General features: G+C 47.4%; 1 protein-coding gene across 6 annotated transcripts in view; it reads right to left on the bottom strand.

The window, feature by feature from the left end:
* Positions 1 to 18,448, bottom strand: part of eps15l1a (epidermal growth factor receptor pathway substrate 15-like 1a) — a 584,484-nt gene that overhangs the window by 46,625 nt on the left and 519,411 nt on the right. For 4 of the 6 annotated variants that reach the window (XM_038777805.1, XM_038777806.1, XM_038777808.1 and 1 more), the window contains one exon: positions 8,116 to 8,321. The exons of the other annotated variants lie outside the window; for them this stretch is intronic. In XM_038777805.1, the coding sequence (XP_038633733.1) occupies positions 8,116 to 8,321 (206 nt within the window). The remainder of the gene's footprint in view (positions 1 to 8,115; positions 8,322 to 18,448) is intronic. 6 annotated transcript variants of the gene reach the window in all.

The raw sequence follows: 18,448 nt of genomic DNA, 5'->3' as shown, positions 1-18,448 counted from the left end.
CAACTGAGTATGAGAACAGTTGGGTTGGGCATTACTTGTTCTCTATTTAGAATTCACATGAACCATTTAAATAGACAGAGAATACATTTTTAAATGATGTTATGTTACAATTAACATTAACAAGAAGCAACCATTTTCAAAAGGCAAAGACAGTTTTCTGAAGAATTTTGACCTGTCAGTTTCTGATTTAGCAGTGAAAATGTTTGAAGAAGTTTCTATCTACATTATGGGGTGCACAAATCTGATAAGATCAAATCTTTGCTGGGATCCACCTTTGCTTTGGTTAAAACAGAGTTGATCTCATGCACTCCTATGTAGGTCTGCACAGACTTTGAAATGTATTTCTTATTACATTTTCATGACTTCCAAGAAGCATAGCTGAACAAAACACCATTTCCTGTTGATACATCAGCCCCAGGGAAATAAAAAAAGTCCTGCTTATTTTTTTTCTGTTATAAGGCGTGAAGAGGAGAGACAGGCAGTTTTGGCACATCAGATAGGGAGGAGCGGTCAGGGAGGGGAGGGAATGAGCATGGGCACTGGAGCAGGTGAGGGTGGGAGTGATGGTGGGTGCGAGAGTGAGTGCCTGAGTATGAATGAATGAGTGAAATAAAGGCAGAAAGTGATGCAGTGAGAATGAGAAGCAGAGAAAGTGTCATAAAGGAAGAGACATACACATACACGCACATCTAGAAGGACACAATACATAAAGAATGACAACAAGGAAACAGATTGCCCGGTCTAGCTTACTGTTACTCAGTGCTATATAGAAGATGCAAAATGTTGATTCATTGGCCCACCTGGGAGACGGACGGAGCCTACACTGGAGCCTACACTTAACAATTCTTCCTCGGGGAATGTCTTCAATTGAGCACCATTCTTCTCACTTCCTGAGGCAATGGCACTGAGTATGACAAAAGTCTGATTTATCTTTAGTCTTCTGGACTAAATAGCGTATCAAGGCCACAGCCAATTGGCAACCAATTCAAGGCTTTTCTTCCTAGGTTTCCTATATTATCTTCCCAGGACCTTTTCAACATTTTAAATTAAAGTTAGTCACAATGTTCCACCAACAACCTTTGAATTTCTAACCAATCAATACACGTGAATTCAACTGTGCAAACATCTGAAAATGCCATGTATTTAAAATTCAGAAATTACCTCCATTACTGCAATATTCTTGTAGTCACAATAATACACACTCTGTATCTGAAACTTCATTCACCTCAGCCGTAAAATTTCTTGCAGCCTGGCCCAAGTACAAAATGATATTGTAAAGGAGGAGGTCATTCAGCACATTGTGCCTGTCCTGGCTCCTTGGGGAAGCTGGCCAAACTCCTGCTGCTCTTTCCTCATAGCCCAGCAAATATTTTCTTTTCAAGTATTCAGCCAGTTCCCTAATGATTGCGTTGGGGCCTGGATTTATTGAGCATTTTCATCAAAGTATTACTGAAAATAAACTGCTCATAGTTTAGAACCCCAATAAACATGTCATTGTCTTTGTGGTAGTTGGTATTAGGGGTATTATGGTACACTGGACAATGCTGTAAGACCATTGGTGTGGGAGGTACTTGAGACTGCTATATCATTGGTGAAGCCTGCCTGCTGGTTCCGCCCAGTAAGGCGGAGCATAAGAGCCAGTGTCTCCCCAGCAGCTGCATTCTGTACCTGCGCTGTTGGGGGAAACATCTAGTACAATAAAGCCTTCAATTGTCACCCAATCTTGCTTCTGGAGTTATTGATCGAGCATCAATTTATTGTACTAGATTTTAAAGAATGGAGCTCCGAATCAAGCCAGAGTGTCTGCAACTCAGTTGTGCGACCAGTGGGCGCCACCATCTTGGCTGGAGTCTCAGGAGCCGGAGTGTCTGCAACTCATCCCCCACGTGGCAAACGCAGCGGCAACCTTCAAACACTGGCTGGCGACCTTCGACGGGTACAACTACACCCACGGCGGACCAGAAAATGCAAGTTCTTCACTCGAGGGTGAGGCCAGAGATCTACACCCTCATTGAGGATGCGGACAACTTCGAGGCCGCGATGGCCCTGTTGAAAGCACACTATATTCGCCGAGTGAACCAGGTCGACGCCCGACATCTGCTAGCGACGAGGCGGCAAATCACCGGGGAATCACTGGAGGACTTCTACCGTGCGCTCCTGGCGTTAGGCAGGAACTGTGACTGCCCACAAGTTTCAGCCAGCGACCACACAGAACTTTTGATCCGGGACGCATTCGTTGCAGGAATGCTGTCCTCCCAAATCCGCCAGCGGCTGTTTGAAAAAGAGACACGAGGCCTCAAGGAGGCACGGGCTCTTGCTAACTCCATGGATGTGGCCTTTTGAAACGCCCGCGTGGACGTCCCCGACTGCGCGGCAGCCCCTTGGGAAGCATGGAACCCCCCCGCGGCTGACTCCGGTGCATCCCCCATCCCCCCGCAAGCTTGTGCTGCACGACTACGAGGCAACCCCTGGGGGCCACCGGTGCTACTTTTGCGGGCAAGCCAAACACCCCGGCAGCTCTGTCCGGTCCGCTCCTCCCTCCACCTGCAAACGGTGCGGCAAAAAGGCCATTTTGTGGCGTTATGCCAGGCCCGAGCGGTCGCCGCGGTCTCGGGGGACAAACCGGGACTGCCACCCCAATCTTCTCCACGAGGCACGTGCGGCCAGTGGGCACCGCCATCTTCCTTTCCCAGAGCCACGTGTGGACCCCAGGGACCACGTGCGACGGATGGGCGCCGCCATCTTGCACACCCCCAGCCATGTCCGACCAGTGGGCGCCGCCATCTTGGCTGGATGGATCTGCGCGGAGTGCAAGACGCACTTCTACAGGCCACAGAAAGCGCACCTGATAAAGGCTTCCCGTCCCTTTGAACGCCTCAGTGTGGACATCAAAGGGCCCCTCCCCTCCACCGACCACAACACATAGTTCCTGAACGTGATTAATGAGTACTCCCGGTTCCCATTCGCCATCCCCTGCCCCGACATGACCGCAGCCACTGTCATAAAAGCCCTCCACTGGCAGCACGATGGCACAGTGGTTAGCATTGCTGCCTACGGCGCTGAGGACCCGGGTTCGAATCCTGGCCCTGGGCCACTGTCTGTGTGGAGTTTGCATGTTCTCCCCGTGTTTGCGTGGGTTTCACCCCCACAACCCAAACGATATGTAGGTTAGGTGGATTGACCATGCTAAATTGCCCCTTAATTGGAAAAAATAATTGGGTACTCTAAATTAAAAATTAAATAAATAAATAAAAGCCCTCCACAGTATCTTTACATTGTTCGGTTCCCCGCCTACATACACAGCGATAGGGGGTTCTTCCTTATGAGCGACGAACTGCGTCAATTCCTGCTCAGCAAGGGCATTGCCTCAAGCAGGACAACCAGTTACAACGCCCAGGGAAACGGACAGGTAGAGAGGGAAAACGGAACGGTCTGGAAGACCGTCCTTCTGGCCCTACGGTCCAGGGATCTCCCAGTCTCCCGCTGGCAGGAGGTCCTTCCTGATGCTCTCCACTCCATCCGATCACTGCTGTGTACCACGACCAACCAAACACCTCACGAACGTCTCCTTGTCTTCCCTAGGAAGTCCTCCTACGGGACCTCGCTCCCGACCTGGCTGGCAGCTCCTGGACCCATCCTGCTCCGCAAACACGTGTGGGTGCACAAGTTGGACCCATTGGTCGAGAGGGTCCATCTCCTTCACGCTAACCCGCAATACGCCTACGTGGCGTACCCCGACGGCCGACAGTATACGGTCTCTCTTCTGGACCTGGCGCCCGCTGGATCCCCACCCACACCTCCACCACCACCACCACCCTCCCTCCCACTGGCGCACCCACACCCCAACCCCGAGCAATTTCTCCAGACCCCGTCATCCAGTCGTCAGAGTCGGAGATGAAAATATTCTGCAGGGACTACTGCAGGTGGCGATTTATTTGGACAATGTCTTAATCACGGGTAGGACAAACAGGGAATACTTAAGGAACCTGGAGGAAGTGCTCAGGCGTTTCGCAAAGGCAGGCGTACGGCTAAAAAGGGAAAAATGTGTTTTTCTGGCCCCACAAGTGACGTACCTGGGATATAAAGTAGACAAGTCGGGCTTACACCCATTAGAAGACAGAGTAAAGGCAATAAAAGAAGCCCCAGCTCCCACCATGGTCCAGGAGTTACGATCATTTCTAGGGTTGGTAACCTATAATGGAAAATTTATTGAAAATAGGGCGTCCATCCTAGAACCCCTCCACCAGCTACTAAAAAAGGGGCAAGAATGGAAATGGTCCGCCCGCCAAAACCGAGCATTTAGGGACATTAAGGAACAGCTGTCATCCGAAAACGTCCTAGAGCATTATGACCCAAGGAAGGAGTTGGTGGTCATTTGTGATGCATCCCCCTACGGGGTAGGAGCCGTCTGAGCCCATAGAGGAAGGAAAGGGGAAGAACGGCCAATAGCCTATGCTTCGAGGACCTTGGCGATGGCTGAGAGGAAGTACGCCCAAATCGAGAAGGAAGGACTGGCGGTGATATTCGCAGTAAAAAAATTTCACCAGTATCTGTACGGGCAGAAATTCACCATAGTGACGGACCATAAGCCGTTATTAGGGTTATTAAAAGAAGACAAGTCAATACCCCCGATTGCATCAGCTAGAATCCAACGCTGGGCGTTGCTACTGGCGGCGTATAGATACGTTCTGGAGCACAGACCGGGAACGTGAGTTACAAATACAGATGCTTTGAGCAGACTTCCCCTCCCGGACACTCTGCCGCAAATACCAAAAGCAGAGGAGACAGTAATGACTAAATATTTTGGATACCCTACCAGTAGACGCACAACATATTCGGTTGTGGATGCAAAAAGACCCAGTTTTAGCCAAGGTGAAGCATTTACTGCTAACAAGGGAACTGGAAAGACCAGTGGAGCTCTAGATGCACCCATACTGGAGCAGAAGGGACCAAATAACCATAGAAGACGGTATCCTATTATGGCGTGCCCGGGTAATCGTCCCAGCTCAGGGCCGTCAGGCAATCTTAACTGAGTTACATCACGGACACACAGGGGTTTCTAAAATGAAGATGCTAGCTCGAAGCTACGTTTGGTGGCCAGGTTTAGACGCAGACATAGCAGCCTTGGTACGTCGGTGCCAGGAGTGCCAACAGGGGCAAAGAGTGCCACCAGCGGCGCCATTGCACCCGTGGGAATGGCCTGGCAGACCGTGGACCGACCTGCATATTGACCACGCCGGCCCTTTCATGGGCTCAATGTTTTTGGTGATAGTGGACGCCCACTCCAAATGGTTGGATGTCCACCGGGTAAACGCGGCAAGCACAGCATCGACAATTGAAACGCTCAGGGCCTCGTTTGCAACACATGGACTTCCGGAGGTATTGGTGTCGGACAACGGAACGGCATTCACAAGTGGGGAATTTGGAAAATTTCTGAAGGAAAACGGAGTCCGTCACATCAAAACGGCCCCTTATCATCCAGCGACCAACGGCCTGGCAGAGAGAGCGGTCCAGACACTTAAAGCAGGACTCAAGAAGCAGCCGGCAGCGTCAACAGACACAAAGCTCTCCCGCTGGCTGTTTGATTACAGGACGACATCGCATTCCACAACGGGCATAACGCCAGCTGAACTCTTAATGGGAAGGCGGCTGCGAACGAGGCTGAGTCTCCTTTTCCCAAATTTAACAGGGAAAGTGGAGAAACAACAGGAGGCATGATAATAGTCGGCAGCAGAGACATTTCCAGATGGGGGCACCAGTTTGGGTCAAGAATTATGGGAATGGACCAACGTGGGTCAAAGGCACGGTAGAGTCCCAAACAGGGCCCATATCCTATGAGGTTTCAATAGGAGGTAAGGTGCTGAAGAAACACCTAGACCAAATAAGGGCTGCGGAACCACACCTGGAGGCAGGCGAAGCAGGACCGCCTCAAGCTGGGATATTCCAGACGGAAAGGATACCCACACCCCAACCCCGAGCAATTTCTCCAGACCCCGTCATCCAGTCGTCAGAGTCGGAGATGGACACTTTCGACGAGGCCGCCACGACACCTCTCCCCGAGGATGAGGAAGAACAACTTCCAAGGAGGTCGTCAAGGAAAAGACGGGCACCTATAAGGTGCACCCCGCCCACTTCGGAGAACGACCCGGCGGACGACACAGAGGTGACAGACCCAGACATGAGGAGCAGGAAGAAGCTCAGAGGAATGCCAGCTGGCAGGAATTCCTCGGACCTTTGGGGGGGGGGGGGGGGGGGGGGGGGGGTGTAATGAACTCCAATTGGCTTTATTGGTTGTCCAATTGGAGTATGAGCTCCCTCAATGATAGCTCATTGAGGGGGCCCATATAATCACCTTTGTAGGCTTTGTGAGACAGTCTTAAGTTGACTGGACTGCTAGGAGCACTGTTTGTAGCTGCTCCTGTAATATTGTTATTGTAAATAAATATTGGTGTGGTGACGGAACTCCTGACTCCCGTGGATTACTACAAAAATAATGGAAGAAAAGTAAAATAAATTCTAAGAAGGTGGATAGGGCTAAAAGCTGTCAGGATGATCATATTTTAAAATTTTCTGAAAAACAGACATGAACACTACCACTTATGATTCTTAATATCTCAGTTAATTCACTAACGGGAACAGCAGCGCATCCCAGACTAAAACTGCTGCATAAAAAGTATTCATGCCATCTGAGTTGGCGCTCGGGCTTCATTTTACTCACCCTCATTTCGGCTGTGAGAAGGAAAGTGGTAACAGGCTAATAATCAATGAGAGCAATTTGCTTCCTTTCTCTGCCATTACTCCTTGTCAAGTTCCATCTCTTATCTGTCAAAGAATACTTCTTTGAGAGCTGTGGTGCACCAGCCAAAAACAAATCAAGTCAGCAGGTAACGATGAACGAGGACTTCTCTTTTGGGAAAATGTGTTCAATACGTACTATAATGATATATAATTTATTTTGTCTGCTTGCCTTCTTGTTAAACTTTTGTAAATATGTAACTCATTAAACAAACCAAAAAATGCAGCAAACACTTCAATACTGAAACACAGAGAATGCTCTAGAAACTCGAAGGAAAGACAAACTCCAGCTAAATGGCAAACAACAAGTAAAATTTCTTAAAGGCAAGGAAACAGAGGTACTGAGAACACTTGCAATGACTAATCAATGTAGAAACATGGCAGGCAACCTCAACAGGATAGCTTGCATTAGCCTATCGGTGAAGAGTACACGACCAAACCCAAACCTATTGATGCCTCTCCCATGTTTCCCATTTGTTTGGTTCAGTTCATAGTTCACGTATAACACTACAAGTTCACTAACTTTATAAATCATTTAAACGTATACAAAGAGAGAACACTGATGCACACTGGTTCACACACAATACGCACAGGACTGAGAACCTGTTGACACAGGTTAATTTAAAAAATCCAATCAATGTCTCACGTGCACCAGCTGAGTATTGCACGAGGAAATTGAACTGAAGCAGATCAGGTCAATTGTCTCAAGTAGTGCATGGTGGGGAGATGGTGGGGGTTGCGGGATGGGGGTAATGAAGAAGAAATGTTAACACCCAGCCACCAACTAAAGTATGTCTGGCAAAAGGCCTTGGTGATACATCTATCCAGGTTGAAGTTTATTTGGAAATGATTGTCACCTTGGACAGAACCAAAATAAACACTTCAATCCCAGTCCATGACAGCCTCATAACAATCACCATATCCAGTTTAATGTTGGCGGGAAACAGTTAGCCCCTTGCCAATCTACAATTGGTCATTTGCCAAATGATTATGGAATTACTTTCCCCATCTAAGCCCACGTCAAGAATTTTATTTTTGGAAAGGCTGCTAGTTGTCGTTATAAGGTTGGCCACTGGTTAGAAGAACTCCCTCTCCCCCCACACTATGTTAGACAGAAAGCGAGGGAAGGGCAAGATATATTGAAGAGATCAGTGTTATTATGCAGAAATGGCTAGCATGATTTTCAAAAGAATGGCAAGAGAAGCTGGTGAGGTGTCCAGTTGTAGGCTTTAGTAAAATGATCATACTAGCACAGATTGGGAGAGGGGACAGGGGGAGGGGGTTGATTGTGGACAGAGAGTATCACTGATCTCAACTTACAGAGCTGAAGTCTGCAAAACCCAAGGAAGAATCTTTAGAAGTTTTACTTGAGGAAGTAGGCGTGAAGGGATCTTTACCGCTGAATGGGTCACCGAGCCCCTTTTTACTTTGAAACGGGTCACCATCAAAAGCGCCAAAGGGCTGGAAAGGATCGTGGGACTTGACAGAGTTAGCTGAGCCAGGCCTGTTTACAGGGGTACTTTTACCTGGAAAGTTTAGAAAGAACAGAATTATTTCCCACCAGGACATAAAGTCAGCCTTTAACCACTTCACTAAATGCATTAGGTTTTCATCATTTTGTTTTGGAGGGGGGTTGCTTGGTGGGTGGGTGAGGATGGGGTGGGGGGAGGGGGTTCAAATTAGCTGTGAGAGACATTTTAGAATGCAACTAGAATTCAGAGAATTAGCAACTCCAAGAGCCAACACAGGCACTTTGGGTCAAATGGCCACCTCCTGGATGAAGTGCGGCACATTCACACTCCAATACACTGATACACTGTGGCAGTAGGATGTAGGTTCAAAATCCCTAATCCCAATCTCAGCTGTGTGAAGCACCAGGCAGAGAACACAAGTAAGTACACAGGTCACCTTTTCACCACAGTTTGCTTCAGCACACCACCTGGTCACTGATTCAAAGTAGCGTTGATGGAGGAATAGGAATGACCATTGCAGATTATGCAGAAAATCCAGTTGGACAGAATGCCACAAACATAATACAAGTCAAAGAGGGTGGGGAATTCACACTGTAAATCTGAACGTTCATCAGTGTGATCCGAGTAGCTCATTGTTGAAATGGCGTTGAAGAGATTAATCTGTCTTTTAGAAAATGGAACCACGGGAAATGTGATGTCCTTTTCGATCATACCTAGGAAAGTGCACAATTTTAACTGGCTAAATGTTAGTTTGAATGGTGATTGCCTGGAGGCAACATTTACATTTTGCACTATGCTATTTCCAGCCAAATCTGTCAAAACAGCTTGAAAATAGCAACAACTTTCTATACTTGCTTGCTAACTGGAATAGTAGAGATGCTGCTAATTTGGAAAGGTATGATCGAAAGAGAATGACATACTTGCACCTGTAATGTAGAAGAATATGGCCAGCCTACCCACGATTCCCTGGTTCAGTCCAGGTGTACTTTATTGCTCAAATCATTCTGCACATCACTTACCCTGAGATAACGAGAGAATGGGTTCTTTTCCAGCATTTAACACAGTTAGAGAGGGCATGGACCCTTGCAGGGTTCAACACAAGGTAAGGAGTGCATGGATTCCTACAGGATTTAAGTACAAGGCAGAGAAATCTTGGGCTCTTACAGGATTAAAGACAAAAAGAAGAAGTGTGGGAACTTCTAGAATTAAAAACAGATAGTTAGGACATGGATTCTTTTAGATTAAGACGACCTGGGTACATACAAGATTAAACAGAGAAAGCAAGACAGGTCATGGGTTCTTGAAGATTCAATACAGATTAAGGGGCAAGGAATAAACACAAGATAAAAAGGGCATGGGCTTTTACTGGGTTAGCACAGATGGAAAAGGTATGGGTTCCTAAGGGGTTTAAAAACAAGAGAAATTTGCATATAATTTAAAACAAATATAAAATGTATTTTGGAAATGCTAATTATCAATAGGGACCAAAAGGTGTTAAGAGGGTCAATTTCCATTTCCATCAGTTTCACCATCGTCTGGGCCGGTGGATTCTATCCTTTAAGAACATTACAATATTTTCCAGGTACACAGCACCGTGATAGTTCAATCAAAGACTTGGAATCAGCGAAATCATCCCGACTGAGTTACTGCCTGAAATCAAAATGTGCAGCATCAAAAGAATGAGAACCATAGATACCTCACTAAGACAAAGTAAGCGACAGTTCTGTTTTCTATGACAGGAAAGCAGGGGGTTTATTGAAAAAGAAAGAAAAATGGCAACACAAAAGAATAGCATCACAGCAATCAACGTACTTTATTTAGCATGAAGGGACAGAATGTCAATGCTTGTGGTGCAAGGTGCTCATCTGAGACATTTCACCCAGAGCAGGTGAAATGCAGAGGCTAGGGGCTTCTGCGGTGAAGGGCAAGTGGTGCGGGGTAAAGTCATGGGAAGTGATCATGGATGATTCTTATGCATGCCTGTTCCAGTTCACGAGTGATCTTACTAGTGGTCCACCCATACTTCAAATGAAGCTTTGTTGAGCGTTATTGTGGATAGGTATGATTTTTTAAAAATTAAATACTTCAAAGTTATTTTACAACTTTAAAAAATGAATAGAAGAATCGGCCCAGGCAAATAGTGGGGAGGCAGTGGCGCAGTGGTGTCACTGGGCTGGTGGTCCAAAGACCTGGATTCGAATCCCGCCACGATGGTGGAAATTGATTCCAATAAATATCTGGAACTTAAAGTCTAATAATAACCATTGTTGATTGTCATAAAAGCCCAGCTGGTTCACTAATGTCCTTTAGGGAAGGAAATCTGCCATTCTTGCCTGGTCTGGCCTGTGACTCCAGATGCACAACAAGGTGGTTGACTCTTAAATGCCCTCTGAGATGGCCTTGCAAGTCACTATCAAGCCTACCAAAAACTGCTAAAAAGTGAATAAAAAATAAAACAAAGGACGGACCACTCGACTTCGGCAAACCCAGCCCCATCAACCCTCCAAAGCCTTCCTTACTAACATTTAGAGGCTTGTGCCAAAATTGGGAGAATTGTCTCATAGACTAGTCAAGCAACAGCCTGAGGTAGTCATGCACACAGAATCAACCTTACAGATAACACCCCAGCAGGACAGACCCAGCAGAGGTGGCAGTACAGTGATATACAGGAGGGAGGGAGTTGCCCTGTGAGTCCTCAACATTGTCTCTGGATCCCATGAAGTCTCATGGCTTCAGCTCAAACATGGGCATGGAATCCTCCTGCTTATTACCACATACGTCCACCTTGTATCAATACTCCCCTGTATTGAACACCACTTGGAGGAAGCACTGAGGGTGTCAAGGGCACAGTATTTACTCTGGGTAGGGGACTTCAATGTCTATCACCAAGAGTGGTTCAGTAGCACCACTACTAAGCAGACTGGCCGAGTCCTAAATGCCATAGCTGCTGGACTGGGTCTGCAACAGTTGGTGAGAGAACCAACAAGAAAGAAATGCATTCTAGACCTCATCCTCACCAACCTGCCGGCCGCAGATGCATCTGTCCATGACAGTACTGGTGGGAGGTGACCACCGCACAGTCCTTGTGGAGATGAAGTCCGGTCTTTACATTGAGAATATTATTCATCGTGTTGTGTGGCACTAGCATTATGCTAAATGGGATAGATTCAGAACAGATCTCGTAACTGAAGACTGGGCATCCATGAGGTGCTGTGGGCCATCAGCAGCAGCAGAAGAATTGTACTCAGCCTGAATCTGTAACCTCATGACCCAGGATATCCCCCACTCTGCCATTACCGTCAAAACAGGGGATCAACCCTGGTTCAATGAAGAGTGCAGGAGAGCATGCCAGCAGCAGCATCAGGCATACCGAAAAATGAAGTCTCAACCTGGTGAAGCTGCAACACAGGACTACTTGTGTGCCAAACAACATAAGCAGCAAGTAATAGACAGAGCTAAGTAATCCCACAACCAATGGATCAGATCTAAAGCTCTGCAGTCCTGCTACATCCAGTCATGAATGATGGTGAACAATTAAACAACTCACTGGAGGAAGAGGCGCCACAAATATCCCCATCCTCAATGTTGGAGGAGCTAGCACATCTGTGCAAAAGACAAGGCTGAAGCATTCGCAATTATCTTCAGACAGAGGTACCAAGTGGATGACCCATCTCGTTTTCCTCCAGAAGTCCCCGCATCATTCAAAATGTCAGTATTCAACCAATTCGATTCACCCCACGTGATATCAAGAAATGGCTGAAGGTACTAGATACTACAAAGACTATGCTCCAAAACGTGCTGCGCCCTTAGCCAAGCTGCTCCAGTATAGCTACAACACGAGCATCTTCCTGGCAATGTGGAAAGTTACCCAGGTATGTCCTGTACACAAAAAGCAGGACCAATCCAACTCGGCCAATTATTGCTCTATCAGTCTACTTTCAATCATCAGTAGAGTGATGGAAGGGGTCATCAACAGTGTTATCAAGTGACACTTAGTTAACAATTACCTGCTCACTGACACTCAGTTTGTGTTCCGCCAGGGTCACTAACTCCTGACATCATTACATGGCCTTGGTTCCAATATGGACAAAAGAGCTGAACCCCAGAGCTGGGGTGAGGTGAGAGTGACTTTTTTTTAATAAATGTTTTTATTGGGTTTTTTTGAGCAAGGTATAATTACCGTTATGTACACAGAATAAGAAACACACACATATATATATATATATATACACACATTTAGAGGAGAAGGGCACACCCCAACATAAAAAAAAATACAATAACATATGCAATGGAATAACTGGTGGGGTATTGTGCACCAGCTCGACAGCGGCATCTCTGTACATCTGGCAAAATTACCCACCCCACAGAAGTAGGCGACTGCCTGCGGGGGGACTGGGGGGGGGCAAGCACACCTTTGGGTGCCGGGGAGAAAATCACAGCGTGCGATATTTGGCTGTGCTGTGTGCTGCTGTCGCCCGCCCTTCCCGGACGGGTCTTGTGCCGTCCCACGCTCGCCCCCACTTCTGCCGTCCTCCATCTCCAGTTTCCTCGTTCCACGCTCCTGGAAATGTTATGCACGTTTTGGCATCTTGTGTCCTCCCTCCGGCTCCCGCTTCCCTGCCCCCCCCCCCTCCCCTCCCCTCCACGGTTCGCCTCCCTCTCCCCAGGTTTAGCTGTCTTCCTCACCCCCCCCTCCCTCCTCGAGTTTAGCCGCCCCCTCCCCCCTTCCCTCCCAGTCCATCTCTCCCCTCCATGCCCCGGCTACCTTCTCCCGACCATTTTCCCCTGATTCTTGGCTACCCAACTATTCTTCCTCTTGTTCGTTAGCCACAAACAGGTCCCGGAACAATTGCATGAATGGCTCCCACGTTCTGTGGAAGCCGTCGTCTGACCCTCGAATGGCGAATTTGATTTTCTCCATTTGGAGAGATTCCGAGAGGTCGGACAGCCAGTCTGCAGCTCTGGGTGGTGCTGCTGACCGCCAGCCAAACAGGATTCTATGGCGGGCAATTAGGGAGGCAAAGGCAAGGGCGTCTGCCCTCCTCCCCAGGAATAGATCTGGCTGGTCTAAAACCCCGAAGATCGCCACTATCGGGCTCCACCCTCCACCCTCACCACTTTGGACATAGCCTCGAAGAAGGCTTTCCAGTACTCCACAAGTCTGGGGCAAGACCAGAACATGTGGGCGTGGTTCGCCGGGCCTCTTTGACACCATTCACATCTGTCCTCCACCTCCGGGAAGAACCTACTCATACGGGATCTTGTTAAGTGGGCTCTATGTACCAGGCTGAGCCTTGCGCACGTGGCGATGGAGTTGACCCTATGCAGTGCCTTGCTCCAGAGTCCCCACCCTATCTCCATCCCCAGGTCGTCCTCCCATTTCCTCCTTGTTGCGTCCAGTACGGTGTCGTCCCTATCTACCAGTCGGTCATACATGTCGCTACAGTTCCCTTTATCTAGGATGCTTGCGTCCAGTAGGTCTTCCAGTAGTGTCTGTCGTGGCAGTTGTGGGTATGTCCTTGTCTCCTTTCGTAAGAGTTTTTTGAGCTGCAGATACCGTAGCTCGTTCCCCCTGGCTAGCCGAAATTTCTCTGTCAGTTCATCCAGTGTTGCGATCCTGTCGTCCGTGTATAGGTCCCTGACTGTCAGTGTCCCTCCGTCCTGCCTCCACCTTTTGAAGGTGGCGTCAGTCAGTGCTGGTGTGAACCTATGGTTATTGCAGATGGGAGCCTTGTCCAACATTTTGGTCAGGCCAAATTGCTGCCGCAGTTGGTTCCAGGATTGGAGGGTGGCTGTCACCACTGGGCTGCTGGAGTGTTTTTTGGGCGGGGATGGGAGTGCTGCTGTGGCGAGGTCTCCTCCGCGCGCACCCACTCGGCCTCTGGCTCCTGGATCCATCCCCTTACTCGCTCGGCTGTTGCCGCCCAGTGGTAGAATTGTAGGTTTGGGAGGGCTAGCCCCCCCGGATTTTGTTTTTTGTAGGACCTTCTTTTGGATCCTAGCATTTTTACCCCCCCCATACAAACGTCATGATTAGTTTGTTCAGCGCTTTGAAAAAGGCCTTGGGAATGTAGATCGGAATGGATCTAAACAGGAAGAGGAACCTGGGGAATACGTTCATTTTGATCGCCTGGACTCTCCCCACGAGGGAGAGTGGGAGTGTGTTCCATCTTTGCAGGTCCTTTTTTACTTCCTCTGTCAGACTGGTGAGGTTCCATTTGTGGATCCCTTTCCAGTCATGGGCTATTTGGATCCCCAGGTAGCGGAATTTGTGTTGGGCTTGTTTGAATGGCAGCCCCTTTAGTGCTGCTGCCCCCCCCCCCCGCCTTGCGCGTGTACTGGGAAGATGTCGCTTTTGCTCATGTTGAGTTTGTAGCCCGAGAAGGCTCCAAACTCTTTCAGGAGCGCAATGATTCCGTCCATGCTGCTCTGTGGGTCCGAGATGTAGAGGAGCAGGTCATCTGCATAGAGTGAGACTCTGTGCGCTCTGCCTTCCCTTCGGATCCCCCTACAATTTTTTGCTGCCCTGAGCGCGATTGCTAGTGGTGCGATTGCTAGTGCGAACAGCAGCGGGGACGGTGGGCATCCTTGTCTGGTGCCCCTGTGCAGCTGGAAGTATTGGGAGTTGGTATTGTTGGTCCGTACACTCGCCATGGGAGCGTTGTATAGGAGCTTTACCCAAGCGGTGAACCCTGCTCCAAGCCCGAACCGCTCCAGTACCGCTATGAGGTATTTCCATTCGATTCTGTCAAAGGCCTTTTCTGCGTCCAGGGAGACGATCACCTCTTGTGTTCTCTCCCTGGAGGGGGTTATTATCACGTTCAGCAGGCGCCTGATGTTCGAGAGTGACTGTTCTTGACATCAAAGCAACATTTGCTCGAGTAGGGCATTAAAGAGCCCCAGCAATTCAATGGGAATCAGGGAGAAAACTCTACACTGATTGGAGTCATACCTAGCACAAAGGAAGATGGTTGTGGTTGTTGGAGATCAGTCATCTCAGTCCTGGAACATCACTGCAGGACTTCCTCAGGGTAGTGTCCAAGGCTCAAACATCATCAGCTGCTTCATCAATGATCTTCCTTCCAACATAAGGCCAGATGATTTCACAATGTTCAGCACCATTTGCAACTCCTCAGACACTGAAGCAGTCAACGTGCGAATGCAAGACGACCTGGACACTATCTAGGCTTGGGCTGACAAGTGGCAAGTAACATTCACGCCATACAAGTGCCAGGCAATGACCATGACCAATAAGAGAGAATCAAACCATCGCCCCTTGACATTGTCATCTTTGAAACCCCCACTATCAACATCCTGGGGGAATTATCATTGACCAGAAACTGAACTGGACTAGCCATATAAATATTGTGGCTAGAAGAGCTGGTCAGAGGCTAGGGATCTTGTAGTGAGTAACTCACCTCCTGACTCTCCAAAGCCTGTCCACCATATTTAAGGCATAAGTCAGGAATGTGATGGAATACCCCCCACTTACCTAGATGAGTGAAGCTCCAACAACACTCAAGAAGCTCAATGCCATCCAGGACAAAGCAGCCCACTTGACTGGCATCTCTTCTACAAATATTCACTCCCTCCACCACTAAGCATAGCATCAGTGTGTACCATTGACAAAATGCACTGCAGGAACTTAACAAGGCTCCTTTGGCAGCATCTTCCAAACCCACGACCACTATCATCTAGAAGGACAAGGGCAGCAGATACATGGAAACACAATCATTTGGAAGTTCCCCTCCAAGCTACTCACCATCCTAACTTGGAAATATATCGCTGCTCCTTCACTGTCACTGGGTCAAAATCCTGGAACCCTCTAATAGCACGGTGGGTGTACCTACACTACATGGCTACAGTGGTTCAAGAAGACAGCTCACCTCCACCTTCACAAGCAATTAGGGATGGGCAACAAAATGTGAGGACTGAATTTACTCCCTCAAATGCCCCAATATGTTTATCCAGCTCGTGATGCATAACAACAAGAACGTCCAAGGTTCAGTATCCAATCTATTCTGATGTTGCTGATCTAAGTCAAGGTTACAGGAGGTGCGCACTGCAACGGAGAGTAGAAAAGTAAGGTCCATGCACCTGATGGTCAAACAACAACCCTTGCCACATGGATGTTGTGTGGACATATGATGTTGCTAAGCTATAGAGACCCAGCAGTTCAACAGTTTCCTGATGCTCACTTTCAAGGGCTCCAATATGATTAAGTGTACCATAGAAAATCAACACCTTTAGGACAGAAGAAAGCAACTTAGTCAGAAGTAATAAAAAACATCAAAAAATGTGAGTGCTGCCATGGTATCAGTGATGCCATGGTGTTAGAGGGCACCTTTAGGAAGGCAGCTGCTATTCACTGTCAGAGCTCTATGGCAGTTACTATGGTATCAGAATATTATGGCCGTTGTATAGGAAGGAAGCTCCCAATCATTTTAATAGCACCTTTGAGGTTGCTTTGTCAGGAGTGACTCATTTTGAAGCCCACTTTCAGAGAAACATGTAACGGGGGAAACAAAAACCAATAGAAAATGAGCAGTTGTTGGGCAGAATGGATTCAAACAGTCAACAAAGGTTAACCAAAGAAAACAGTCTCCACTTGCATGTGCAATAACCTCGTGTTCTAATGCTGTCAGCTCAGAGTAAAACACATAGTAAAGATCAATACCGTTTTACAAGCATTAGCCCACAGCACCTCAGACACGCAAAGCATGAAAATGTACTGACTGATTGCTTTAGCTCAATCAGCAAGCAGGAGTTATTCAGAAAGGCAATATGCAGCTGATGACACACTTAAGTGCTGCTTTTAAAACCAGCCATCTTCATCTGCTGTGAGCAAGTGTGTCCTGGGTTTCTCCACAAATCAATCTGTGGCCAACAGGATGCATAGATGCAGGGCCAACATAATCATGGACAATCATTGCAAACACAGGGGGAACTTAACAGGGTACGATTTCCAAACATTTGAACATATTGCCTTGTCATCACAAGCAGGAACACTTCTGAAATGCCAAATATCGGACTTTTAAAAATTGCAACACAGACTGAGCTTGAGCAGATCGCACAAGCTGAAAGTAGCACAAAACATTAAACAAATCCTTTAATAAACTATATTTGTAGATCAGAAAAGAATCATTACTAGTTCCTTTGTAAACGAAAGCAGCAGGATTGGGGTTGAATGTTACATATAGTACCTAACGTAATGTCATAAAGCCGCAGATAATTTTAAAATCTCATTGTGAAAGTGGTTAAACTGCTGCTTTTGAACTGTGCATAAAACAGTAGAAATGCACACTTTTAAAAATAGATAATTTTACTTAATATCACGTTTTAAACACCAGTCAGTGATACCAGTAGTTGGAAATATTGCTTATTCAGAACGAAAGAGAACATTCTGTTAAGATTTTGATTTAGCTCAGTTCCCCACACAGTGTAACAGAGTAATCTATGACAACTGATTATGGAGAATCATACTAGAACGTACTGGCTCAACGTTCAGCTAAGAACCACGGTACAGTAAACACAAATCTTTAACTTCCACACAGGAAACATATTGCCTCAGTGATTTTAGACTATAGATCTACATTTGTTTAATTAAAAAACTATTTAAAGCTAGTTCTGTAATGATTATTAATTACTGGTCTCCAATTAAAGTTTAATGCTTGACATGCAATTCAGAGCAAATGAATACCCAGGGTCCAGTTGTTGCGCACACAGCTTCTTCAGTAACTATTGACACTATAAAACTGTTTGCAGCTAGCTCTATATTAAATAGCCACTGCTGTTTAAAGGACCTAACTCGCCCAATAACACAGCAAGTTTTAAACCGGTCTGAGTTAGGGAGGAAATATTCTGATCAAGTTCCCACTCCTGTTCCAGATTTGATGGCTCTGACTCAGTCCGGGAAGGAGGTCAGTCCGGGAGGGGCTGTCCGTCCGGGTGGGGGATCTGCCTGGGTGGGGGAACAGTCTGGGGGAAAGGGGGGGATGTTCGTGCGGGGACATTACTCTGCCTCTTGGATTCCTTTGTTGTATATTGACCCCGCTGCCAGAGTTTGCACGAACACTCTACATTCAGATTGCCTGCCCCTAACAGGCTGCCCTCGTTCCCCACTTTTATTTGCCTCTCTCTATAGCTTTGAGGGCCTCTTAGTCAATGGAGGGGTATTTGTC

The sequence above is a fragment of the Scyliorhinus canicula genome, chromosome 18, assembly GCF_902713615.1.
Source record: "Scyliorhinus canicula chromosome 18, sScyCan1.1, whole genome shotgun sequence".
In the NCBI taxonomy this organism is placed as follows: domain Eukaryota; kingdom Metazoa; phylum Chordata; class Chondrichthyes; order Carcharhiniformes; family Scyliorhinidae; genus Scyliorhinus; species Scyliorhinus canicula.
Note: the sequence above shows the minus strand (reverse complement) of the source record. Positions and strands in the feature narration are given on the sequence as shown.